Source organism: Caloenas nicobarica, chromosome 24 (assembly GCF_036013445.1).
Source record: "Caloenas nicobarica isolate bCalNic1 chromosome 24, bCalNic1.hap1, whole genome shotgun sequence".
NCBI lineage: Eukaryota > Metazoa > Chordata > Aves > Columbiformes > Columbidae > Caloenas > Caloenas nicobarica.
The window spans coordinates 781,764-808,659 of record NC_088268.1 but is presented as its reverse complement, the minus strand read 5'-3'; the positions used below and the strand labels follow the sequence as shown (position 1 = coordinate 808,659).

Genomic DNA, 26,896 nt, shown 5'->3' with positions numbered 1-26,896 from the left:
TCCCCATCTGTCTGGAAGATCAGTAGGGGGTAGTAGTCCGTTGGGCGCACCAGGTTGGGGAGCGCCCTGGCGATGTCCCTGATCCGAGCTCCAGGTAGGCTACAAACTTCCCGATGCTGAGGGTCAGCTCTGCATATCGGGCCCTCCGTCCCTCTCAGAAGGGAATTGCCTACCACAATTACCCTTCTTTCTTTTTTATTGGAGGCAGTCTTGAGGCATGGAGTTGATCGCCTCTTCCTATGTGACCTCGTAGGTGGCCCTTGCACCACATCCCCACCTACATCTTCTTCAATATCCAGGGCCTCAAACCTATTACGGAGGGGCACCCAGGGAAGCAAAGCAGGTAGGGAGGGGGGTTGCCCGCGACGCCTAACTGGAACTTGCTTCCAACCCTCCTCAGCTGTTTGGCCCCCTACTTCTGCCCGACAGCGACAGGGCAGGGGCTCTCTCAGATCTTCCCTCTCTGCCCAACAGGGCAGGGGGTCCATCACCTTTTGGGGGGATTCTCCCTTGGGGCCTTTCTGCCTGGCACGCCAGGGAGTTACTCCATCAGTCGATCTCCTTTTCACACTCCCTGATGGACCTCAGTGTCTCAATCTCCTCCTTAAGCTTTGCAACCATGACGAGCAGATCTTGCACCTGCTCGCACCTCACACAGGCTGAATGCTCGCCTCCCTCCCCCGGCAGCAGCAGGCTCTGGCACTCCCTGCAGCCGGACACCTGGACAGCCACGGTTCGAGGCAGTAGCTCCGTCTGAGTCGACACAGTCTTCTTTAGGCAAGCTCTCTTCCTGGAGGAGACCATGTTTGGCAACAGTCAGGGACACTGGCAGTAGGTCAGAAGGTCTAACAAGCGAGGAGTGATAGTCTCTGCGCCCTACTGCACGAGTTGCTCCACCTGCCGCTGCAGCACAGTGTAGGTGATACTCACCCGCGTCACAAGCTGGTTGCCTCTCCCAACGCCTAGTGGGCAGCAACACGTCGCTGCCCTCCCTGATGCTTTTTCAAGGCGAGGGGCGGGGGTGTGATCGCCGTCCCCGTGGTAACGCCCACGCCACGTCAGCCGCTCTCGCAAGGGCTGCCGGGGGCTGCCGGGTCCCGAAACCGAAACCCACCCCCACGCTTCTCCTTACCTCGAGATCGCTCTGACGGCTCCGGCCGTCAGAGCGGGTCCCGGTCAGCTGATCTCGACGACTGATGTTTTCATGGCTTTCTGTGAGCGTACAGATTTTCACATGGTTCCACGCAGGCCTGCATGAGCACACCTGTGTCAGTCTGTACCTGTGTGACCCTCATCATGTGGGCATGTGGAGGTCACAGCTGGGGACTTTCCCCTGGTGTGTCCATGGGCACTGTACTGCAGCAGGTTGCCCTTGCCAGAAGGAGCCCATCTGCAGCTGAATAGTGGTGCCTTTGTCCTGGCAGAGAGATGCTCAGGGAACTGAAATGCAGTCTCTGCCTCCTGCACCCTCTCTTTCTTGCTTTACGAACAGGGAAAAAGGCCAAGAATCCTGCCCATCTGTGCAGGCCATTGTCCCTGTGGCAATACCCTGCTGATGCAGTGTTGCTGGTGACTGGGATGGAACATAGGCTCCTCATGTCCATGCCAATGCCAGATGCATTTCTGCAACTCATTAGCCTGGTGCTGAGTGAGGTAGCGGCGAAGAGGTCTCACCACATGGGTATTGGACTACAAGGGACAGCAATCCAGGTGTTGCTCTGCTGTGAGATGGAGGACAAAATATCTGGGTGAATCAGGGGGAGTCAAACACTTTTCATTCAAACTCCTTTGCTGTTCAAGCACGAGGCCTTCCACGTCCCCCATAAAAAACTGAGTCTGAGGGCCCTGCAGCTGTGTCTGGAAATGCAGGTACATGTGGATTAGGGAAAGCCACAAAAACTCTGACGATTTTTCATGAGTGGGTCAGTCAAAGTCCGTACTTGATAAGAAAGGAACTTTTGTGTATTGACCACAACCCCCTATTCTGCATCCCACCGTGCTGCTTAAGAGTGGAGCAAATAGTGATGCCTGCAATGAAGGAGGAAAGATGAACCTGTGAAAAACGCTTGCCGATGCGGTGAACGTACTTGAGATTCTTTTGGCTGTTTCTCACCACTCTGCTCTATTTTTTATCGGTAATAGGTTAAATGAATCTTCCCCAAGAGAAATCTATTTTGCCTCTGGCATTAGTTGGTAAGAAGTGCCTGTGTCTGTTCCTGGACCCATGACAATTTTCACCTTACGTTCTCCTTCTGTCCCATAGAGGAAGGAAAGGGCATCCAGCTGGGTGGGTTCCTGGGAGCCAGCCAAGGTCCTCTTGGTTTTGCAACACTTGTGGAAATAATGGTAAAAATTGTTTGCCATTTCCATGCTTGATTTCTGCTTTCTATCTGTGCCATCAAGAGCAGTCTCTTTCTCCCGCTGTTGTTCCCTTGTGGGGATGGTGGCCAATGACGTCAATTGGCCTTTGTGCTCGTGTACCTGGGAACTAGTGGCAGGCTTACGGCTTTTCTTTCCCCAACTATTTTTCCCTCATTGCCTCTCACTTCTGGCCTATTCTCTCTCAAAGTTTCAGAGAGAGGTCGGTACACAACATCTTGACTGCCTTTCTAGTCCCAAGTTTCTGAGGTGAAAGCACCAAACGCTGTTCCCCATGAGCTGTAGACTTCAGGAGAGGAGGGAGCTGGCAGGAGGGGCATAGTACAGGTCACCTCTCCTGGCATCCTGGGTGGTGGCCCCTCTGTGCAAGTCTGAGCACTGGGAAAGGGCCCTCAGTTCTTCCCTGGCAGCTTTATTTTCCTTGTGCACCCGGAGATCTTCCAACGAAGATCCTCTTCCTGTGAGGGGCTGGGGTTAGTGGCCGGAGGGAAAAGCAGAAGGTGGTGAGAGAGCTTCCACCATAGAGCTGTTCTACCCCTGCATCCCAGGATGGGATTGAACTAGTCCATGAGCTGCACAGAGAGAGCAAGGGCAGTTCATACCTGTGCTCTCCCTACGATTTCATCCGTGTCATCTTGCAGGCCTATGTGAATGACCTTCTATCCTGGAGGTGACTGTCTGATGGAATTGAGGATGTGCATTCCACAGGACACATCAACCCTGCAAACCTGTCTAATGAGGCACTGGGGCTGCACAGGGCACTGTGTGGCTGTGTTTGGTGGTACAGACACACCCCAGCAGGCTGCCTGGTGATTTCTACCAAGCTGCCTTTGCATACTCACTTCGGTTGCAAGTGTTCTTGCCTTAATCACAGGTGCAGTGAGCAGAAATGAAGTGGCATTCCTCACGTGGTGATTACTAGATAGTCCAGAATTATGTGTCTCTTCTTGTCTTGGTTGAAGGGTGCAGCGAGCTTGGATAATTAAGCACTCCTTGCTTGGTGACCACAAGGACGGCCAACATCGTTCTTGTCTTGACCAGAGAGTGAGTTGGGACAACCAGACACCCCTGATTTCACCTTAAACTCCTCCTAACTGTGTCATTGCCCAGGGCAGCCCATGTGAGCTGTGGCTGGAATGGAAAATACTGAGCAAAGTCAACGACCTTGTGAGCCTATAAATTTCTGTCCTAAAGTGAGTATTTTCTGTCCTGGATCGCATCGGTTGCGATCCAGTATCTCCCCCTGACTGGGATACCTCTTCACGGTGGATTATGTGAATATGCAATGATTGTTTAATGATGATTTCATGATGATTTAAAGGCTTCATTTCTTGATGTTTGACAATTTTCTGCTGATGAATGTCAACAAGTAAAAGTGAGAAATTTATAAAACTCACGAAAGGGAAATTCTCTTAACAGCTTAATATTTATTGTGGGGGTCTATGAAATTTGATTTCAGCACTGTTTTTTCTGTCTGTTTGTGTGTGTGACTTAATTTACTCTCTTTTGTGTGCCTGTCTATGTTCAAGTTAGGAAAACCTACCTTAAATTTAGCCTGAACCTTGTAATTTACAACCTTTACTTGAGTTGCCATTTTGGTTGATTATAACAAATTTTATTCACCACTCTGTCAAATTGTTTGATGATTAAGTGGTATTGTGAATTAAAAACCTAACCTTGTAATCTACCACAAAGTACTGACAAATAATAAATTGCTGCTAAATTAAAGCCATGTAAAAAAACCTCCATTTGTGACAGTGTGACAGAAGAACAGGGGACATGGCCTAGATATCCTTGCCCTTGGATGCACACCTGCCCCCTCATTCTAGAGATGTCTGGAAAGGTGAGATGGAAAAGGCTCTGGGCTCTAGCCAAGGTGAATTCTTCTACCATCCCCTCCTTCCATCTTTGTGGCCATCTTCTATCTGAGCCTTCTTCCCCCAGCACAGCTCCATCCAGGCCAAGAGGAATGGCCTTGAGTGCTTGTGGGGCAGCTGACTTTCCAGGGCCAGAGTAAGGATTTTCAGAGCAAGGTTGCATCAATGTGGGCAGAAGACCAGAGGAGTCCAGTGGAGGAAGGTAATGTCAGCCTGGGGACATCCGGTGGATTATTCATAATCTTATTGGCAGGAAGGGCCCCAGTTGCTCCCAGCCCTGAAATCCTTGGCTTTTCCCCAGAGGCTTCTCTTAGCGTGTGCAATGTCCTCTCTGATTCCCTCCCAGCTTGCTCCAGCAGTCAGTTGTTTGAATTCAGAGGCAAGTGGGCTGCACTTTATGTTTTCATCTCTCTTCCACTCTAAGCTGCCCTCAGGAGGAAAATGCAACCTCTTTGGCCTTCTCCTCTCTCTGGGCAGTCCATGGATCCCTGAGACACCTGGAGAAATGCTGCCAGTGCTTCTGTCCTGCTTAGAATACCTCACCCCTGCTCTGGAGGGGAGGTCCCCAGCAGCTCCTCAGTCACATCCACTGCTATGTGCTCATCTGCAATAATGTGCCTGTTAGTGTGATTGTGTACCAGTTTGTGTGATTCTCTGCATGCACATCCATGTGCTTGTCTGCCTGGCTGTGCACACACCTCTGTGCCTTTGGTGAGACCCCGTGTTTGTATTTACCTGTACAATTCTTTGCACATCTCTGGCCTCGTGCACATTTGCTTGTGTCTGTGCATTCTGGTGCACACTTGAGCACGTTGGATACGAGTTAGTGCATGAGTGTGTGTACATAGTTGTGCCGGACCATTCCCAGGCCCGTGTTGACACCCCACCGCATCAGTGCCAGGCATTGACACAGTCTCAGCCCCTTGCTGTCAGAGGGAAGGGACAGGGCCACAGCACTCTGGTCTCAATGAGGAGAATGCCCAACCCTGGACAATTCATTTAGTATTTGCGCCAGGCATCCTCAAAGGGCTGAACTGCTTCACAGGGTCCTTGTTCCTAAATCCTGCAAAAGCTTTGAGGGTACAGGATTCACTCGTCTCCATGACTGACCCTTGTCCAGAGCCAGGAGCTATGGGAAAAGGAATGAGAACCTGAGGAGCCTGGGAGGAGGAAAATGGTGAACTTGAGGCATGTAGCCAATAGCACCAGTAAAGAGCATCAATGCTGGAAAGAGCCAAGGATCTCTAGTGCCAGAAGTACTAGAAAAGTCCAGTTGTGCCGTAAGACCTCTTTCCAAACCTCTAATGAGACACTGACTCAAAACATGGGTTCCTAACCATTTGGCCATGGCTGGGATGCAGGAGATGTAGCTTCTGGGCCCCATGGCCTGGAGAATGAGAGGGGAACTCCAGCATCAGCTAGCATCACCACACAGGGGAAACCACACACTGGCAAGAGAAGTGGATGAGAGAGCAGAGAGTTGGGCTGCCTTTTATAGGAGTCCTGCACTGCCTCAGGCCCAGGCAGCCTTTGTGGAAGGCTTCTGACAAGCTCATGTTGAACGCAAAACATGCCAACTAATGGTATGGGCTGTGTCCTGGTTTCCTGCACTGCCACCTTTTCATTTCCTGGCATCCGCCACGTGCTTTCCCATATGAAGGCTTCTGTAAGTGCCGGCATGAAAGTCCCCAGGATTTCCAGAACAGACACACATCACCGCAGGCAGAATTCTCAGTTCAAGTGCTGGTGGCATCCTGTGCAGGCAGGTGATGTGTACCTGGGTCATTCTTGTGGGCTCTTTTGTGGCAAAGCTGTCCGGAAATGGGCAAAGCTTCTATGTTTTGCAACCAGTGCCCCAAGGAGTGCCATTTGGCACAACATGCCATATCCTTTTCTCTTGTCATTCCACCTCCCTCTGATGGTTTCTCAGTGTTGCATGCCAGTGGGACTCTGTTGGGAGTGTCTAACACTATTGCAACACTAACGGTTCTGTCACAACCATTTTGCTGGGCTCCTTTGTTTCATTCCTTGCTTCTGTGCAGTCTCCACAGGTCCTCAGGAATCACCAGGAAAATATCTGAGGCATGGTTTTCCCTGGGGTTCCTCAGTCCTTTTCTGCCAGTGTGGTCCCCAGCATCTCCTCAGCAAAGTTCCCACTTGCTGATGGTTTCCTGGATTTCTGTGAGCATACAGATTTTCGCATGGTTCCCTGCAGGCCTGCATGAGCACACCTGTGTCAGTCTGTTCCTGTGTGACCCTCATCATGAGGACATGTGTCGGTCACAGCGGGGCACTCTCCCCGGGTGTGTCTGTGAGCACTGTAGTGCAGCAGGTTGCCCTTGCCAGAAGGAGCCCATCTGCAGCTGAAATATTATGCCTTTGTCCTGTCAGAGAGATGCTCAGGGAACTGAAATGCAGTCTCTGCCTCCGGAACCCTTCAAGAAACCCTGCCCACCTGTGCAGGCCATTGTCTCTGTGGTGACACCCTGCTTATGCACTGTTGCTGATGCTGGGATGGGACACAGGCTCCTCATGTCCACGCCAATGCCAGATGCACTTCTGCAATTCGTCGTCCTGGTGCTGAGTGAGGTAGCAGCCAAGAGGTCTCAACAAATAGGTATTGAACTAGAAGCGACAGGGGACCAGGTGTTTCTGTGGGAAGGAGCTGAGGATGGGTCCATGAAGAATCACCACCACAGAAGAGGGCTCGGTGATGAAATTGGAGGAATGCAGGAGACGTAGCTTCTGGGCACTATGGCCTAGGGAAGGAGAGGGGAACTCCATCATTGGCTAGCATCACCATACAGGGGAAACCACCCGCTCCTTTGAAAAGCTTTTAGTTAAAAGCAAGCATTCTGGCTCACACCACAGTGCCTTTCCTCTTTCCCACATGATGACAGAGAGAAACCCCCTCAGGATCTGCAGAGTAGCCTGGGAGATGACCCATCCCCTGGATAGGACACCTCTCAGCAACAGACGTAAGAGGTCACCTCTGGACTGGCTGGGCTGGGGGTCTTGACTGTGCCCTGCTCCACACCTGGTTCCCATCAGGCAACTATGGGGAAAGACTTCTTGTGGGATTTGGGTTCCACTGAAACATCCTGCAACTTGGACACTCTGCAGTGAGGGACCAGTGCTTGTGCTCACCACCTCTTCTTCTTCCCTCAGGCCACTAATGCCAGCCTCTCACAGAAAGAGGATCTTCATTGGCAGATCTCTGGGTGCAGAGGGGAAATATAGGTGCCAGGGGAGAACTGACGGCCCTTTTCCCACAGCTACTCGGTTCTTCATGGTGGTGGGCGGAAAACTTGGTTAATGTCACACAGCACACAGACATACACACACACACACACAAACACAAAACAGACAGACAGAAAGACTTCCCTATTGAGGAAATTTTATAACCCACTCCATTTGCATGTGAGGTAGCAGAGGGCAGCTTGTCTCCTCCCTCTGCTTGCTCTCATGCTAATTAAGAAGATCTTTCTGGAAATGAGTCGGAGGTCAAGAAATTAGAGGAATGGTCACCGTACTGAGCAGAAGTGAGTTGTTTTGTTTATTATGGATTGCTGTTGCTTTGTGTTTTCTCCTAGAGGTTCGTTGCCTGCCAGGTGGTCCATCTTTGATCTTCCCAGTCAGGCCAGGAAGCCTTGACAGCAACACTGTTTATTGTCTCTATCTCAAAAATTTATGCCTTAGTTTCACAGAAACCTTGAGAAAGACAGATTGTCTGCCTCCACAGGTGCCTATCTCTTCTGTCCGAAGTTGCAAAAAACAGATGTTTAAGGCATAACATAGTTCTTTGTTTTGAAAAGGATGGGGGGACGAGGGAGAGGGTGGTTCAAGGCTGCCACACTACCCCGTGACTTAAACATTTGTTTTTGCTTCACTGGTGGTAGTGATCTCTACATCCAAACCCTTTTCTTCCACCCCATGGCTCAAACAAACATCTTCTTGGAGGTCATCTTCTAGAGTGGTGATTGTTACGTAGCAGACAGAAGATGTAAAGAGAGAAAAGGTAGAAGGAAGTAAGAGAGTAATCATACACTTAACAATGGCTCTGATAACCATCGTCCCTACCCAGTCCTTCAGAACCTGAAGCGGCTATTCCCTTTTCAGAAGCTTTTGATTCTTTTTACTTCCAGGTTGGGTGTCTCCACCACATTCTTGATGGCACCTCTCACGCAGGGCAGGCACAGCCCCATGGTAGGCCCCACCATGAATCTCCTTTCTTTTTTGAAAAAGGCACTAAATCCCTAAGCAGTTCGGAAGTCATTAGGAAACTTCAGAGAAATGCTATCACCCACATAGTCAAATACATATTTTGATGAACAGCTTTCTACATAAAGACTTAGGGAAAGGTTTAACTGTAGAACAAAAAGCAACACATGGGAACCTGAGCTGTGCCTCAGTCAGTCACATGCAGAAATACATACATATGTTAACTGACCAGACAGCATACACTTCCACGAGAAAAAAACCAATCTCCCTCAATAGGCAAGCAATAAAACATGTACATAGAAGAACAAAATTTGGAGTGTTAAATAAAGCATTCAAGTCATCACTATCATGACAAACAACTTTATAACTCAGATCTATACTTGTTAGCCAAACACATTCTACAAAATATTAGAGCTGCCAATGCAAATGTCAGATGGACGATCTCAACAGTTGATCCAGTGTGGTTCATGTTGGCTCTTGGTTGCTGTCCCTGATAGAAGTCTGTTGAAGAAGGAGTCCATCTCTGTCTCTGCTGCTGGGCCTGGCACTGCTGAGGACTCATTGGCGTGTTGGTGGTCATGAGGGGAGTCGGCTCATGACTGGGCACTGTGCTGCTGTTCTGAGCTTCAGACATCATTCTGGGGTTTCAGGGAGGAGAGCTGAGCCGTGTATGTCCTCTTCCTCTTGGAAGTAGGCAGGTTTGCCCTGGGAGCTGGGGGACTGCTGTGCTTTTGTGGGGCAGTTGGCAACCATGTGGCTGGTGCTCTGGCAGAAGTGACATTGCTTGGGCTGTGGCAGGAGCTTGCACTCTTTGGCAGGGTAATCCAGCCCACCGCAGTTGTAGCTTTGGTCTCCTCTCGCTGTGTGTTTCTGGATGTTCTTGTCCTCAGGTCTCCTCTTGCCAATGCAGAAGATGCCCCCTGGGCCAGTCACCTGGATGGACTCCAAACTCTTCGCTGACTCCTTGAAGGTGAACGCAACAGCTTGACCCTCCTTCAGGCTGCGGAAACCCACCATGTGGAGCTTGCTCTTCTGCATGAAGACCTCAATGAGGGAGTCCAGGGTTACACCGCCCTTGGCAGTCATGGAGAGGAAGCTGAAGCCCATGCGGCCATTGAACCACTTGCAAATGCCAGAGCTGTGCAGGGGCTGGGACATATTCTTGGACTTGGGTGAGACTCCAGACGGCTCCTCGCCTGTATTCTCCCCTGTAAACCGCTGCTTGGAAACAGCTGCCATGTATTTCTGCCCTCACTGACTGCCACCACTGTCTCCAGGCACAGATGAGACAACACTGGAAGTGCCACCCCCGTGTGCTGGTGGTGGTATTGTGTATCGTCATACAACATTCTCTCCCTCTAAGATTTCACTTTCTGTGTACACCATGTTCTTTTAACAGCAACATATTTAAAGCTAAATGGTTTTGTAAAGTCATTTTGGATGTTTGTTGTAGCTGTAAAATTAATTCTCAAAAACCAGTTCTCGTCTAATTTTTAAGGACATGTAAATGACATGTCAAATTTTCTAACACATGTAACATACAGGGCAAGCAAATTTTCTAGAAACAGGGACATTTTCATGCTAAAGGTATACAGTAGTCAGGCATTTCAATCCCGTCTACTGCCCAATCAGATCATGCCTTTGGCCCTTGAGTATGAAATGTCCACTGCATTCCCTCAGATTTTGCCCGCTCTTAGACCATGCTGGGGACTTGCCTCCTGGGCTTAAGACTGATACTCATCCTGCCAGTGTAACTGTCCAGACTGGTGCTGTTCCCTGTGGGGAGAGGTGTCCTACCATGAGGTCACAGCACTGTACTGTGGTGTACCCATGCGGTTCCCAGGGGTGTGCAGGGTCTCTTGCAGGACACCTCTCCAATGGCCAGTGACTGCAGTACTGGGAAGACTGTGACATGTAAGCTGTCTGCCCAGTCATGCTCTACCTATAAATGGTGAGATGATGGCCAGAAAATAGGTCTTGGGACACTTGGTACTGCTCTATAGCTGTGGTGACCCATAAGGTAGTTGGGTTCAAAGGAAGTGGGGACTCCATTATGTAGCCAGAATGTGGTTGATACCAATCCTAACTTGAGAATTATCTCAGCCAAGTGTAAGCTGCTGCACATGGGAAAACATAATCCCAGCACATGCTGGGATCTAGCTGGCTGGGGAGGTCTATTTTGCCACAAATGATAATTGATGAGTACTCCCCCTGTCTTTACTGGGACTCATGACCATTTCCATCTTATGTTCTCGTCCTGTCCCATAGAGGAAGGAGAGAGTATCCTGCGGGGTGAGTGCCTGGAAGCCAGCAGAGGTCCTCTTGCATTTGCAACAGCTATGGTAGTTAGAAGTGCCACGAGTGCTTGTAATTTCCATGCTTTATTTCTGCTTTCTATCTGTGCTATCACAACCAGTCACTTTCTCCTGCCCTTGCTCCTCTGTGGGGGTGGTGTCAATTGTCATTTGTGCTCGTGTACCCGGCACATGCGATGCCTTTGCTTCAACGCATGCCATGCCCCTCGTTCTGGAGATGCTGGGAAGCTGAAGATGAGGCTCTCTAGCCAAAGTGATTTCTCCTGCAATCTTCTCCTTACATCCACGTAGCCATCTTCTCTGTCTGAGTCTCCTGCCCAAGACCACCTCCATCCAGACCAAGAAGAATGGCCTTGAGTTATTGTGGAGCTGCTGACCTCCCAGGGTCTCCTGCAGCAATGGCGTCCTCCCATGAAGACAGCACAAGTTGGGATCACCATCCTTAGGGCATGCTCAGAGGCCGAGGCACCTGATGGGATGGGAGGTGGGTGCTGTGCAGCGGGGAACAAGGGTTTCTCTGCCTGAGCACAGGGATACTCCTGCCTGGCCTGTAGCCACAAAGCCACCTCAGCCCAGCCTCAGCCTCTCTCCATGACAAACCATCTCTCCTCTGCCCTCTCCCACAACCACTATCTCAGAGCACTAACATGAGACCAAGGATCTGATATCAACTGAGATCTCCTTGAAGGCTGGACCCCTTCCTATAGGAGGAGGGGAAGGAGAAGAGGGAGTTCCCATTCACCTGGTTCCTAATGTGAAGGAGGTGACTGAACTGTTTGAGACAGTGACCAGCTGAACTGGTTTTTCTTCTGTCTTCACACCGCCTCGGGCCCAAAGGCACACACTGCATAAGCCACAATTTTCCTGCGTGCTCCTAATGAGTGGTAACATTGCAGGTAATGACATGGCATGTGCTATTGTTTCCCTTTATGCTGCGTTTGGTTTCCCGCTTTATGACAGGGCCCCACAGTGCCCCGAGTGCTGTGTCAAGGGTGCTTGGCTAAGAAGTGAGAGTAGCTCTGGAGAGACATTTTGGACAGGGCTGCAGCAGTGTCTCCTTAAAGGGTGGGCACACGCGCTTTGCTGCACTTCAGCATGGGCCTGGGGAGGAAATGGACAGAAGAGAATTGCAGTGGTGGGGGACAATTCAATTCAGGGGCCCAGTGTGCTGACCCTGAGAGAAACCTGAATTTCCTTGTGTGGCCGGAGCACCTTGAGCTATGCATTTCACAGAATCATGGAAGTCACCTCTGCAGACGACCTCTCTCAATGCCTCTGCAAGAGTAGGGTCAGCTAGAGCATGCTGTCTAAGAGCTGTATCTAGACAGGATTGGAGTATCTCTGCAGATAAGTCTCCACAACCTCTCTTGAACAACCCGCTCCAGTGTTTGACCACCTCCACAGTGAAAAAGCTTTTCTTTGGTGCTGCGGATGCACAGGTGGGATGGGACACCGCAGTAAGGGTTCTTCAAGGCAGGCAGAGCCGCCGTGCCCCCTTTCCACCACTGGTCACTCACTGCAGAGTTCCCAACTCATTGAGTGGCCCAGTGGACCCCAGATCCAACAAGGGGAGAGGTCTTTCCCCACAGTTTCCTGATGGGAGCCAGGTGTGAAGCAGCACACAGTCAAGACCCTCGGCCCAGCCAGTCCAGAGGTGCCCTCCTCTGTCTGCTGCTGAGAGGTGTCCTATGCAGGGAATGGGCCATCTCCCAGAGCACTTTGAGGATCCTGAGGAGGATGTCTCTGCCATCATTTCTGGAAGAGGAAAGGCACTGTGGTGTGAGCCAGAATGCTTGCATTTAAGGAAAAGCATCCAGTTCTGGGCCCCCGGTTTAACAAGGATAAGGAATTATTGGATGGAGTCCAGTGGCGGCCTACGAAGATGATCTGAGCCCAGAGCATCTTTCTTATGAGGAGAGACTGAGAGAGCTGTGTCGGTTCAGCCTGGAGAAGAGAAGGTTGAGAGACGATATTATCAATGTTTACAAGTACCTTAAGGGTGGATGTCAAGATTGTGGTACTAGAATCCTTTCAGTGGTGCCCAATGATAGGATGATAGGCAACGGGTACAGACTGGAAGCACAGGAGCTTTCATCTGAAGATGAGGAAAAACTTATTTTCTTCTACAGTGACAGAGCACGGGAACAGGCTGCCCAGAGAGGTTGTGGAGTCTCCTTCTCTGGAGAAATTCAGCACCCACCTGGACACGTTCCTGTGCAATCTGCTATAGGTGTACTTGCTTTAGAAGGTGGGTTGGACAAGATGACCTACAGAGGTCCCTTCAAACTCCGAGCATTCTGGGGTTCTGTGATACTGTGCAAAGCTTTTCAGAGGAGAACCAGTGGCTGCTTTCCCCCGTGTGGCGATGCTAGCCAATGCTTGAGTTCCACACTCTTTCTCCAGGCCATGGGGCCCAGAAGCTACACCTGCTGCATCTCAGGCATGGCCAAATGGTTTGTAAAAACTGTTTGCAGTCAGTGTCTCGTTAGAGGTTTGGAAAGAGACCTTATGGCACAGCTGGACCTATCTAGTGTTGCTGGCACTTGGCATCCTTGGCTCTGTACAGAGTTGGTGCTCTTTACTGGTGCTGTTGGCTACACGCCCCATGGTCACCATCTTCCTCCACCCAGCCTCCTCATGCTCGCATTCCTTTTCCCATAGCTCCTGGCTCTGGACAAGGGTCAGTCATGGAGCCAGGTGAATCCTGTACCCTCAAAGCTTTTGCAGGAGTCAGGAGCAAAGACTCCGGGAAACAGCTCAACCCTTTGAAGCTCCCTGCAGCCAAGATAAAATGAGTTGTTCAGGGTTGGGCATTCACCACATTGAGACCAGATTGCTGTGGCCCTGTCTGTGCCCTCTGAGATGAGGGGCTGAGACTGTGTCAATGTCTGGCACTGACACAGACGGGTGTCAACACGGGACTTGGAATGGTCAGGCACAACTACGTACACACACACATGCACTAACACATATCCAACTTGCTCACGTGTGCACCAGGATATACACAGATGCACAGACACAAGCAAATGTGCACAAGGCCAGCGAAGTGCAACGGATTGTACAGGTAAATAGAAACACGGTCCCACCAGAGGCACACAGGTGTGTGCACAGCCAGGCAGACAAGCACATGGATGTGCATGCAGAGAATCACACAGGCTGGTACACAATCACGCTGACAGGCACATTGTTGCAGATGAGCACATAGCAATGGATGTGACGGAGGAGCTGCTGGGGACCTCCCCTCCAGAGCAGGGACGGGGCACTCTAAGCAGGACAGAAGCACTGGCAGCATTGCTCGAGATGTCTCTGGGACCCACAGACTGCCCAGAGAGAGGAGAAGGCCAAAGAGGTTGCAATTTCCTCCTGAGGGCAGCTTAGGGTGAAAGAGAGATGAAAACATGAAGTGCAGTCCACGCGCCCGGGAATACGACAGCCAATGACTGGTGGAGGGAGCCGGGAGAGAATGAGAGAGGGCAGTGCACACAGTCACGGGAGCCCTTGGGGACGAGCTAAGGATTGCAGGCCTGGGAGAAGCTGGGGCCCCTGCTGTCAGTAAGATGATACGAAATAACCCACCAGAGTTCCCCAGCCTGCCTCCACTGGACCCCTCTGGCTCTTAGTTCCTGTCTTCTGAATGCAGCGATGCATCCTTGCCCCGGAAATCCTGGGATTTCTCATCCAGCCTTCTAAAGAAGCGTCCGTGAGGGAATGGGCGTGAACTAAAAAGAAATACATGCTGACATGCGTCCAACCTGCAAATCCTCAGGCCTCTAATCCCGGCACTTACAAAAGAAGCCTTCATATAGGAAAATATGTGGCAGATACCAGGAAATAGAAAGGCGGCAGTGCAGAAAACCAGGACACAGCTCATACCATTAGCTGGCATGTTTTGCGTTCACCATGAGCTTGTCAGAGGAACCTGAGGAACCTCAGTTTGCCTTGAGGAAAATCATTTATGTTGCCTGCTTCCTGGCACAGTCCTTTTGACGTTTTCCTGTCTTCCTGGCTATCACTGAGTTCATGATCCTCCCACTCATGTCCTTCAATTGTAATGTCACCATATGCAAACTTCTTCGTTGCAACACTCCCATGGGAGAGAAAATCTCTTTCCTGCAAGCCCTGGTAGCACGGGCATTGGGATTGTGGTCATCTTCACGCAGTTGCCACTTGTGCTGACTGGCCGTTCTGCATCAAGAAAGCCACTGCTGGGATCCAAGTCCCCTGACTCGGCCTTCCCTGATCCTGATCTGACAGCCACCACCACTCTTGTGTATGCGTCTAATTGGACCAAAGGGCTGGAGAACCTGTCCTCTGAGGGAAGGCTGAAGGAGACAGGTCTTTTTCTGCTGGATGAACAGAAGGCTCGGGCACACCTCATCAACATATTCTAGTACTTCAATAATTTCTACAAAGAAGATGCAAGCTCTCTCATTCAAAGGAGCCACATGGCGAGGACAAGGGCCAGTGAGTCCAAGTGTCACTGGGAGAGGTTTCAGTTTCACATAAGAAATACCTTTTTTACAGTAAGACCAATCCTTCACTGGAATGACCTCCCAGGGATGTGGCAGAGTTCCCATCTGCTGCAAGTTTCCAAGTTGTGATTGGACAGGGTGGTAGATAATCTCATCTTGTCTCTCTTTCCCATGAAAGATTGGAGCAGGTGATCTTTCAAGGTGTCGTGGTTTCATCGCCGGGAGACAACCAAAAACTGTGGCAGATACATTTTCCTTAACCCTCTTCCCCCTCCCCGCTTCCGCTCCCCCCGGCTCCTCCTCCTTTTTCAGTAAGGACAGACGATTTTGAGAGGAAAGGAAAAGAAGGACAGAGAGAAGAAAGCTGGAAAATTTGAAAACGTTTTACTAGTGCTACTAAATAAACATAGAGAAAAAATAAAGCAGAACAAATATTAGAGAACCAGTCTTGCAATTCCCAGCAGCTACTCCAGCAGGATCCTGCAGCCAACCGGAACTAGATTCAGTCTGTCACGAGGACTCAACGTGCAGGGACAGCCACGAGGCCTCAGCTTGCAGGGACGGCAGAACAAGAAGCAGAGACGAAGCAAAGCAGCAGAAGACCCAGCAGAAGAGAGGGAGCGTCCTTCGGGTCCACCTTTTATATCCAGGAAGTCGTGAATGGGATGGAATACTCCAATTGGCCAATCCGTGGTCACCTGACTAAGACCACCTCCTCTCGTTGCTCCCCTCAATGATCCAGGACACAAGGTCACTTCCAGTATGGAATATCCTATGATTCCCTGTCCCTCCCAGTGATACCCTTCAATAGTGATGTCACAATATGCCATCCACTCTACTGCACCAGTCATCAGAAAGAAAATCCTCATTCCAAAAGAGTTTATTGCAATTGAGATTCACTTTTTTTTGCAGAGAAAATAGGATGCTGCATGGCTATTGTCCTCTTCATTAACAAGATTTCTTCACTGAAAGAGATGTACTCTGCAGGCAGGGAATAGCAAAGAGGGACATGAACCTTTGAACTTCTTCTCTAGAAGGACAGTCACGATCAAGAGAAATGAGAACCCCCAAAGATGAGTCAGCAGGTCTATAAGAGACTTCCATCTAGAGTGGCAGATACACGTACCCAGAAGAGTGTCTTGATTGCCTAGGTGTTCTTGGTGACGGCTCTCTTGTGCGTGGAGACGCTCCGTGCTGGGGTCCATTGCCTGGGCCCAGGGCAGAGCGGGTCCATGGCACCATGTGGGGGGCTTGCCTTCCTGGGCTTAGGAGCAGTACTTTTCCTCCCAGTGTAGCCGCCAAGACTGGTGCTGTTTACTGCAGAGCCTGGTGTGGGGAGAGGTGTCCTACCATGAGGGCCCAGCCCTGCACTTTGATGTGCCCATGTGGTTCCCAGGGGTGTGCAGGGTCTCTTGCAGGACAGCTCTCCAATGGCCAGCAACTGCACTGCTGGGAAGACCCTAGTGTGCAAGCCATCTGCTCAGTAACCCTCTGTGTAGAAATGGTAGGATGATGGCCAGAAAACGCATCTTCGAACACTCAGTGCTGTCCTGGGGCTGCGGTGGCCCTTAGGATTGTTGCGTTCACAGCAAGTGAGGACTCCATTATGTAGCCTGAGTGTGGCTGATACCACTCCTAACCTGGGAATTATCTCCGCCAAGTGTAAGGTGCAGCACATGGGAAAACATAATCCCAGCAGAGGCTGGGATCCAGCTGGCTGGGGAGCAGTTCTGTGGAAAGGGACCTGGGGGTCCCGGTGGACAAGCAGCTCAACAGGAGAGAACAACGTCCTGCTGCAACAAAGAAGGCCAACAGGATGCCCAGTTACATTAGCAAGGGCACCACCAGTGGAGACAAAGAAGTCATTATCACGCCCTACTCAGAGCTTGTCTGGCCAAACCTCAAATATTGTGCTTGATTTTGGTCGCTGCTATACAAAAGAGATGGGGATAGACTGGAAATATTCCAGAGAAGGGTCACAAAGATGATCAACGGGATAAGAATCTGCAGCATAAGAAAAGGCTGAGACAACTGGGGCTGTTCAGCTTTGAGAAGCTTAGTGGAGACCTCAGCACCATGCTCCAGTATTTCCAGGGAGCCTAGACAGAAAATCGAGACTCCCTTTTTGCAAGCAGTCACGTGGAAAAGACGAGGGGCAATAGGTACAAGCTACTCCTGGGAGGTATGTGATTGAACACGAGAGCAAAATTATTCATGATGAGAACGAGGACACGCTGGAACAATCTCCTCAGGGAAGTGGTGGATTCTGAAACATCGGACACATATAAGATTCCGTTCAACAGGGTGCTGGAGCATCTTGGCTAGCCTGTGGTTTTGAAAAGAAAGGTTGGTCCAGGTCATCCTTGTGGTCCCTTTTATCCTGGTATTCTATGATGACGGTGCAGACGCATGACTGGAGAGCAACTGGGCCCTGCCAGATGCTGAAGGATTGTATGAGGTTCCTCTATCTCATGTGTCTGTGCCCATGTGTGTTGGCCATGCACACTAGATCAGGTAATGGAGGGGAAGGAATGAGAGAGATGAGGGTGTGGATTGTGCCCAGGAATTGCAGCTTCCCAGCCCCACTCCTGCCACACTTTGGAACCCTTTACTCACTGAAGGCCACTGCCTGTAGCGTAGCCATGAGTGTCTTCTTCAGCTCCAAAGGAAAGGGCATGAAACAATCCACAGCAGGGAGTCCCACCCTCCCCTTCCTCCGTGTTTTCCCTGAGCAGACTGGAAGAGTTGCCTCAGAACAAAGGTGGACTCGGAGGTCCAGACTTGGATGCAGCACAAGTTTAATGAGACTCAAGAAGAAAAGGAGGTGGCTCAGAGGGAGCACCACAGACAGCCATAACATTGCAGTGAAACTCCTGCAGAGTGTCAGTCTGCCTGCCCTGCAGTGGGAGGGAGAACAACAAGGCCCTGCCACACTGCCCTTGGGAGACAGAATCAGCAAAAGCAAGAGAGAGAGAGACATGAGTCACAGAAGGAAACAAGATTTCAAAGCTCCGAATACAACGCTGCAAAGCTCTATCTCCTTTCAAGGACCATGTTGCAAGGTCTTGGGAGATTCTTGCCCAAGGACGTTGCCAGCATCTTTAGCAGGGTCGACATCTGCTGCCACAGTAGCGGCTGGTAATGCAGGAGAGGTCAAAGCCCCCGGAGTTGATGGGCACTCCCTCCGAGCTGAGGATGCTGCCAACAGCAGCGGAGGTGGAGGAGCCCACAACAGTGTTCTGTGGGAAAGAGCTGAGGATGGGGCCGGGCAGGGTCACCACCACTGCGGAGGGCTGGATGGCGATGGTGGAGCTCTGGCACTGCCTGACACAGGGCTCATTGCAGCTGTTGGCCAGTGGGGTCGGGCCACAGGGTTGGCAGGGCAGACACGGGTTGCAGCAGGACATGTCTCTGGGACACAGGTTCACCTGGGAGAGAGGACAGGACGAAGCAAAGCATGAGGAGCACATGTGAAGCAGCACTGCACTCAACCACAGGAGAGCCAAGGCACCTCTTGGCCCAGCATACGCTGCCAACCTCAAATCCCAGGAGCCACCTCCACTAAGTCTGAAACTGTCTCTGCAGAAGATCTTCTCTCCCCTTCCCTCTCCCATGAGATGCAGCTCCCACCCCAGGGCCAGGACAGACCCTTTCAGCTGAGACACACATTGAGGAAAGAGACCTGATTCTGAAGCAGGAGGAGAAGAGGTTTCATACTTACCTGATTCCCAAGGAGAAGGAGGCGAGAGAAGTGGATGAGAGAGCAGAGAGTTGGGCTGCCTTTTATAGGAGTCCTGCACTGCCTCAGGCCCAGGCAGCTTTTGTGGAAGTAATAATTTTCTGACAAGCTCATGATGAATGTAAAACACACCAGCCAATGGTATGGGCTGTGTCCTGATTTCGTGCATTGACGCCTTTTCATTTCCTGTCTCATGCCACGTGCTTTCCTATATGAAGGCTTCTTCTGTAAGTGCCGGGATGAAGGGCCTGAGGGTTTCCAGGGTAGACAGAGGTCAGCGTGGGCAGAGGACTCAGGCCAAGTGCTGGTGGCATCCTGTGCAGGTAGGTGATGTGCATCTGGGTCATTCCTGTGGGCTCCTTTGTGGCAAAGTTGTCTGGAAATGGGCAACGCTGTAATGTTTCCCATCCAGTGACCAAGAAATGACATTTGGGACAACATGCCGTATCCTTTTCTCTTGCTCCCTCCACCTCTCTGATGGTTGCTCCTTGTTGCACACAGGTGGACCTCTGCTGGGAGTGTCTGATACTATTACAACACTAACAGTGCCCTCAGGACGATTTCGCTGGGCTCCTTTGCCTCATGCCCTCTCCTTGCACTCTCTGCAGGTCCTCAGGAAACACCAGGAGCTTGTTTGGGGCCTGGTTTTCTCTTTGGAACTTGAATCCTTTTCTACCACAGTGGTCCCCAGCATCTCCTCAACAAAGTCCCTACTTGCTGATGATTTCCTGGCTTTCTGTGAGCGTACAGATTTTCAGACAGTTCCCTGCAGGCCTGCATGAGCACACTTGTGTCCATCTGTAGCTCTGCGACCCTCATCATCAGGACATGTGCACATCGTAGTGGGCGACTCTTCCCTGGTGTGTCCAAGAGCACTGTAGAGCAGCAGGTTGCCCTTGCCAGAAGGAGCCCGTCTACAGCTGAATGGTGATGCCTTTGTCCTGGCAGAGAGGTGCTCAGAGAACTGAAATGCAGTCTCTGCCTCCTGCACCCTCCCTTTCTTCCTTTACAAGCGGGAAGAAAGTCCAAGAAACCCTGCCTACCTGTGCAGGCCATTGTCCCTGCAGTAATAACCTGCTGATGCAGTGTTGCTGGTGACTGGGATGGGACACAGGCTCCTCATGCCTTGCCAATGCCAGATGTATTTCTGCAGCTTGTCAGCCTGGTGCTGAGTGAGGCAGTGGCTGACAGCTCTCATCAAGTGGGTATTAGGCTGGGGTCAAGGTGTAGCCCTGCTCTGAGATGGAGGACAAAATCTCTGGGTGCATTAGGGAGAGTCAAACAGTTTTCAGTCAAAATCCTCTGCTTTTCAAGCACCAGGGCATTCCCCTCCTCCATACAAAGAGCTGAGTCTGAGGGCCCATCAGCTGTGTCTGGGAATGCAGGTACGTGTGGATTAGGGAAAGCCACAAACACTGATGATTTTCATGAGTACGTCAGTCAAAGTCCAGCCTTCATCAGAAAGGAACTTTTGTGTATTGACCACAACCTGCTATGCTGCATCCCACTGTATTGTTTAAGAGTGGATCAAAAAGAGAAGCCTGCAGTGAAGGAGGGAAGTTTAATCTGTTAGAAAGAGTTAAGGAATGTGGGGAAATTCTTAAGGCTATTTTGGCTGTTTTCACCATCCTTCTTTGTGTCTTATTGTTAATAAGTTAAATCAATCTTCTACAAATCAGGTCTATTTTGCCGCTAACGATAATTGATGAGTAATCCCCCTGTCTTTACTGGGACTCATGACCGTTTCCATCTTATGTTCTCGTCCTGTCCCATAGAGGAAGGAGAGAGTATCCTGCCGGGTGAGTGCCTGGAAGCCAGCCAAGGTCCTCTTGCATTTGCAACAGCTATGGTAGTTAGAAGTGCCACGAGTGCTTGTAATTTCCGTGCTTTATTTCTGCTTTCTATCTGTGCAGTCACTTTCTCCTGCTCTTGCTCCTCTGTGGGGGTGGTGGGCCACGATGTCAATTGACATTTGTGCTCGTGTACCCGGCACATGCGATGCCTTTGCTTCGACGCATGCCATGCCCCCTTCTTCTGGAGATGCTGGGAAGCTGAAGATGAGCCAAAGTGATTTCTCCTGCAATCTTCTCCTTACATCCACATAGCCATCTTCTCTGTCTGAGTCTCCTGCCCAAGACCACCTCCATCCAGACCAAGAAGAATGGCCTTGAGTTATTGTGGAGCTGCTGACCTCCCAGGGTCTCCTGCAGCAATGGCGTCCTCCCATGAAGACAGCACAAGTTGGGATCACCATCCTTAGGGCATGCTCAGAGGCCAAGGCACCTGATGGGATGGGAGGTGGGTGCTGTGCAGCGGGGAACAAGGGTTTCTCTGCCTGAGCCCAGGGATACTCCTGCCTGGCCTGTAGCCACAAAGCCACCTCAGCCCAGCCTCAGCCTCTCTCCATGACAAACCATCTCTCCTCTGCCCTCTCCCACAACCACTATCTCAGAGCACTAACATGAGACCAAGGATCTGATATCAACTGAGATCTCCTTGAAGGCTGGACCCCTTCCTATAGGAGGAGGGGAAGGAGAAGAGGGAATTCCCATTCACCTGGTTCCTAATGTGAAGGAGGTGACTGAACTGTTTGGGACAGTGACCAGCTGAACTGGTTTTTCTTCTGTCTTCACACCGCCTCGGGCCCAAAGGCACACACTGCATAAGCCACAATTTTCCTGCGTGCTCCTAATGAGTGGTAACATTGCAGGTAATGACATGGCACGTGCTATTGTTTACCTTTATGCTGCGTTTGGTTTCCCGCTTTATGACAGGGCCCCACAGTGCCCCGAGTGCCGTGTCAAGGGTGCTTGGCTAAGAAGTGAGAGTAGCTCTGGAGAGACATTTTGGACAGGGCTGCAGCAGTGTCTCCTTAAGGGTTGGGCACACGCGCTTTGCTGCACTTCAGCATGGGCCTGGGGAGGAAATGGACAGAAGAGAATTGCAGTGGTGGGGGACAATTCAATTCAGGGGCCCAGTGTGCTGACCCTGAGAGAAACCTGAATTTCCTTGTGTGGCCGGAGCACCTTGAGCTATGCATTTCACAGAATCATGGAAGTCACCTCTGCAGACGACCTCTCTCAATGCCTCTGCAAGAGTAGGGTCAGCTAGAGCATGCTGTCTAAGAGCTGTATCTAGACAGGATTGGAGTATCTCTGCAGATAAGTCTCCACAACCTCTCTTGAACAACCCGCTCCAGTGTTTGACCACCTCCACAGTGAAAAAGCTTTTCTTTGGTGCTGCGGATGCACAGGTGGGATGGGACACCGCAGTAAGGGTTCTTCAAGGCAGGCAGAGCCGCCGTGCCCCCTTTCCACCACTGGTCACTCACTGCAGAGTTCCCAACTCATTGAGTGGCCCAGTGGACCCCAGATCCAACAAGGGGAGAGGTCTTTCCCCACAGTTTCCTGATGGGAGCCAGGTGTGAAGCAGCACACAGTCAAGACCCTCGGCCCAGCCAGTCCAGAGGTGCCCTCCTCTGTCTGCTGCTGAGAGGTGTCCTATGCAGGGAATGGGCCATCTCCCAGAGCACTTTGAGGATCCTGAGGAGGATGTCTCTGCCATCATTTCTGGAAGAGGAAAGGCACTGTGGTGTGAGCCAGAATGCTTGCATTTAAGGAAAAGCATCCAGTTCTGGGCCCCCGGTTTAACAAGGATAAGGAATTATTGGATGGAGTCCAGTGGCGGCCTACGAAGATGATCTGAGCCCAGAGCATCTTTCTTATGAGGAGAGACTGAGAGAGCTGTGTCGGTTCAGCCTGGAGAAGAGAAGGTTGAGAGACGATATTATCAATGTTTACAAGTACCTTAAGGGTGGATGTCAAGATTGTGGTACTAGAATCCTTTCAGTGGTGCCCAATGATAGGATGATAGGCAACGGGTACAGACTGGAAGCACAGGAGCTTTCATCTGAAGATGAGGAAAAACTTATTTTCTTCTACAGTGACAGAGCACGGGAACAGGCTGCCCAGAGAGGTTGTGGAGTCTCCTTCTCTGGAGAAATTCAGCACCCACCTGGACACGTTCCTGTGCAATCTGCTATAGGTGTACTTGCTTTAGAAGGTGGGTTGGACAAGATGACCTACAGAGGTCCCTTCAAACTCCGAGCATTCTGGGGTTCTGTGATACTGTGCAAAGCTTTTCAGAGGAGAACCAGTGGCTGCTTTCCCCCGTGTGGCGATGCTAGCCAATGCTTGAGTTCCACACTCTTTCTCCAGGCCATGGGGCCCAGAAGCTACACCTGCTGCATCTCAGGCATGGCCAAATGGTTTGTAAAAACTGTTTGCAGTCAGTGTCTCGTTAGAGGTTTGGAAAGAGACCTTATGGCACAGCTGGACCTATCTAGTGTTGCTGGCACTTGGCATCCTTGGCTCTGTACAGAGTTGGTGCTCTTTACTGGTGCTGTTGGCTACACGCCCCATGGTCACCATCTTCCTCCACCCAGCCTCCTCATGCTCGCATTCCTTTTCCCATAGCTCCTGGCTCTGGACAAGGGTCAGTCATGGAGCCAGGTGAATCCTGTACCCTCAAAGCTTTTGCAGGAGTCAGGAGCAAAGACTCCGGGAAACAGCTCAACCCTTTGAAGCTCCCTGCAGCCAAGATAAAATGAGTTGTTCAGGGTTGGGCATTCACCACATTGAGACCAGATTGCTGTGGCCCTGTCTGTGCCCTCTGAGATGAGGGGCTGAGACTGTGTCAATGTCTGGCACTGACACAGACGGGTGTCAACACGGGACTTGGAATGGTCAGGCACAACTACGTACACACACACATGCACTAACACATATCCAACTTGCTCACGTGTGCACCAGGATATACACAGATGCACAGACACAAGCAAATGTGCACAAGGCCAGCGAAGTGCAACGGATTGTACAGGTAAATAGAAACACGGTCCCACCAGAGGCACACAGGTGTGTGCACAGCCAGGCAGACAAGCACATGGATGTGCATGCAGAGAATCACACAGGCTGGTACACAATCACGCTGACAGGCACATTGTTGCAGATGAGCACATAGCAATGGATGTGACGGAGGAGCTGCTGGGGACCTCCCCTCCAGAGCAGGGACGGGGCACTCTAAGCAGGACAGAAGCACTGGCAGCATTGCTCGAGATGTCTCTGGGACCCACAGACTGCCCAGAGAGAGGAGAAGGCCAAAGAGGTTGCAATTTCCTCCTGAGGGCAGCTTAGGGTGAAAGAGAGATGAAAACATGAAGTGCAGTCCACGCGCCCGGGAATACGACAGCCAATGACTGGTGGAGGGAGCCGGGAGAGAATGAGAGAGGGCAGTGCACACAGTCACGGGAGCCCTTGGGGACGAGCTAAGGATTGCAGGCCTGGGAGAAGCTGGGGCCCCTGCTGTCAGTAAGATGGTACGAAATAACCCACCAGAGTTCCCCAGCCTGCCTCCACTGGACCCCTCTGGCTCTTAGTTCCTGTCTTCTGAACGCAGCGATGCATCCTTGCCCCGGAAATCCTGGGATTTCTCATCCAGCCTTCTAAAGAAGCGTCCGTGAGGGAATGGGCGTGAACTAAAAAGAAATACATGCTGACATGTGTCCAACCTGGAAATCCTCAGGCCTCTAATCCCGGCACTTACAAAAGAAGCCTTCATATAGGAAAATATGTGGCAGATACCAGGAAATAGAAAGGTGGCAGTGCAGAAAACCAGGACACAGCTGGCATGTTTTGCATTCACCAAGAGCTTGTCAGAAAATTATTACTTCCACAAAGGCTGCCTGGGCCTGAGGCAGTGCAGGACTGCTATAAAAGACAGCCCAACTCTCAGCTTTCTCATCCACTTCTCTTGCCTCCTTCTCCTTGGGAATCAGGTGAGTGTGAAGCCTCTTCTCCTCCTGCTTCAGAATCAGGTGTCTTTCCTCAATGTGTGTCTCAGACGGAAGGGTCTGTCCTGACCCTGGGGTGGGAGCTGCTTCTCATGGAATAGGGAAGGGGAGAGAAGGTCTTCCACAGAGAGAATTTGGGACAATGGAGGTGGCTCCTGGGATTTGAGGTTGCCAGCGCGTGCTGGGCCAAGAGGTGCTTTGGCTCAACTGTGTTTTGGTGCAGTGCTGTTTCTCTAAGAGCAACACCTGATGCTCTATTTCGTCCTGCCCTCTCTCCCAGGTGAACCTCTGTCCCAGAGACATGTCCTGCTGCAACCCGTGTCTGCCCTGCCAGCCCTGTGGCCCGACCCCACTGGCCAACAGCTGCAATGAGCCCTGTGTCAGGCAGTGCCAGAGCTCCAATGTTGTCATTGAGCCCTCCCCTGTGGTGGTGACCCTGCCTGGCCCCATCCTCAGCTCCTTCCCACAGAACACCGTTGTGGGCTCCTCCACCTCCGCTGCTGTTGGCAGCATCCTCAGCTCGGAGGGAGTGCCCATCAACTCCGGGGGCTTTGACCTCTCCTGCATTACCAGCCGCTACTGTGGCAGCAGATGTCGACCCTGCTAAAACTGCTGGCAGCTCCTTTGGGCAAGAAACTCTCAAGACCTTTGAACATGATCGTGAAAGGAGACAGAGATCCACAGCATTGCATTCTAAGCTTTGAACCATTGTTTCCTTCTTCCACTCGTGTCTCTCTCTCTTTCCTCTGCTGATTCTGTTCCCAAGGCAAGCCTAGCAGTGACCTGTTGGCCTCCCTCCCTGCAGGAGTTTCACCACATCCTTGTGGCTGCCTGTGGTGCTCCTTCTGAGCCACCTCCTTTTCTTCTTGAGACTCATTAAAGCTGTGCTGCATCCAAGCCTGGGCCTCCGAGTCCTCTTTTGCTCTTAGGCAACTCTTCCAGTCTGCTCAGGGGAAACATGTGGATGAAGGGGAGGGTGGGACTCCTTGCAGTGGATTTTGTTCACTTTGCAACACAGTAAATCAATTTCATGTTTTCATAAATAAATTGACTGGAGTTGCTTGCGAGGGACAGTCAACTTAGTGGGTGTCTCACCCTTGCTTAGCTCCCTTGGGCAAACACATTGGCATTTCTTTACCCAACATTCTCTGCTCTTCCCAGTAATGTAATCTCCAACCATGATCTGCATTAGACCTAAGAGGCACTTTGGTCATTTAAAGTAAGCAATTAAGAACGAGGCAATTAAGAAACCAATGCACCCAGGAACTGTCACACATCCAATTACGTGCAACGCAAATCAGGCATTCCATGGCAATGGTGAGTTCCAGCAGAGCAGAAATGGTGGTCAAAACTCTGCCAGGTCCTTTCTGCTCTGGTCCACATCCACACCTGAACCCTGATGTGGTCAGACCTTTATCTGGGGTAAGTGGGTTCTCTAAGTCAGAAACAAAGGTGGTTTGTCTTTTCAAAAGCAACTGAAATAGTAGATCTAACCCACCACAGCTTTGCTCCTTCCCTCTTGTCTGGACAGCTGATTCTTTCTGGTCGTGTACTGGGCCATGGCAATGGAGAACAAGACACCTGTAATTGATCTCATTCCCCTGGGCTTTCCATCCATCCCAGGGTGGGCACACGGCCCCATGTGCCATTATCTTCTCCATGTATCTTCTAACCCTGGTGGATTATGACCTCCATTCTTCTTCCTCCTCATGTTTCCTTGCTGGAGACCTGGTACACCGCCACCGTGGTGTCGAAAATGATGGAGATTTTCCTTGCCTTGAGGAAAATCATTTATGTTGCCTGCTTCCTGGCACAGTCCTTTTGACGTTTTCCTGTCTTCCTGGCTATCACTGAGTTCATGATCCTCCCACTCATGTCCTTCAATTGTAATGTCACCATATGCAAACTTCTTCATTGCAACACTCCCATGGGAGAGAAAATCTCTTTCCTGCAAGCCCTGGTAGCACGGGCATTGGGATTGTGGCCATCTTCACGCAGTTGCCACTTGTGCTGACTGGCCGTTCTGCATCAAGAAAGCCACTGCT

At 51.0% G+C, this 26,896-nt stretch overlaps 3 protein-coding genes across 4 annotated transcripts; 1 reads left to right on the top strand and 2 right to left on the bottom strand.

The window, feature by feature from the left end:
- Positions 1–9,110: 9,110 nt before the first annotated feature.
- On the bottom strand, positions 9,111–9,716 carry LOC135998183 (protein lin-28 homolog A-like). Its single transcript, XM_065651317.1, has one exon. It carries the CDS (start codon positions 9,714–9,716, stop codon positions 9,111–9,113), a length of 606 nt encoding a protein of 201 aa, XP_065507389.1.
- An 8,649-nt stretch (positions 9,717–18,365) lies between these two features.
- Positions 18,366–19,117, bottom strand: LOC135998002 (feather keratin Cos1-2-like). The gene is made up of 2 exons (XM_065651019.1): positions 18,986–19,117; positions 18,366–18,692 (listed from the first exon to the last, which is right to left on the bottom strand). The coding sequence occupies exons 1-2, from the start codon at positions 19,115–19,117 to the stop codon at positions 18,366–18,368; spliced, it is 459 nt and encodes a 152-aa protein (XP_065507091.1).
- Positions 19,118–19,242: 125 nt separating this feature from the next.
- On the top strand, positions 19,243–25,458 carry LOC135997917 (feather keratin Cos1-1/Cos1-3/Cos2-1-like). Of its 2 annotated transcripts, none has more exons than XM_065650842.1 (2): positions 19,243–19,326; positions 25,132–25,458. In XM_065650842.1, exons 1-2 carry the CDS (start codon positions 19,243–19,245, stop codon positions 25,456–25,458), a joined length of 411 nt encoding a protein of 136 aa, XP_065506914.1. The 2 variants fall into 2 exon arrangements, with proteins under 2 accessions (XP_065506914.1, XP_065506915.1); XM_065650843.1 differs by lacking the exon at positions 19,243–19,326 and adding an exon at positions 24,764–24,836 and having other exon boundaries at positions 25,151–25,458.
- The last annotated feature ends 1,438 nt before the right edge of the window (positions 25,459–26,896 follow it).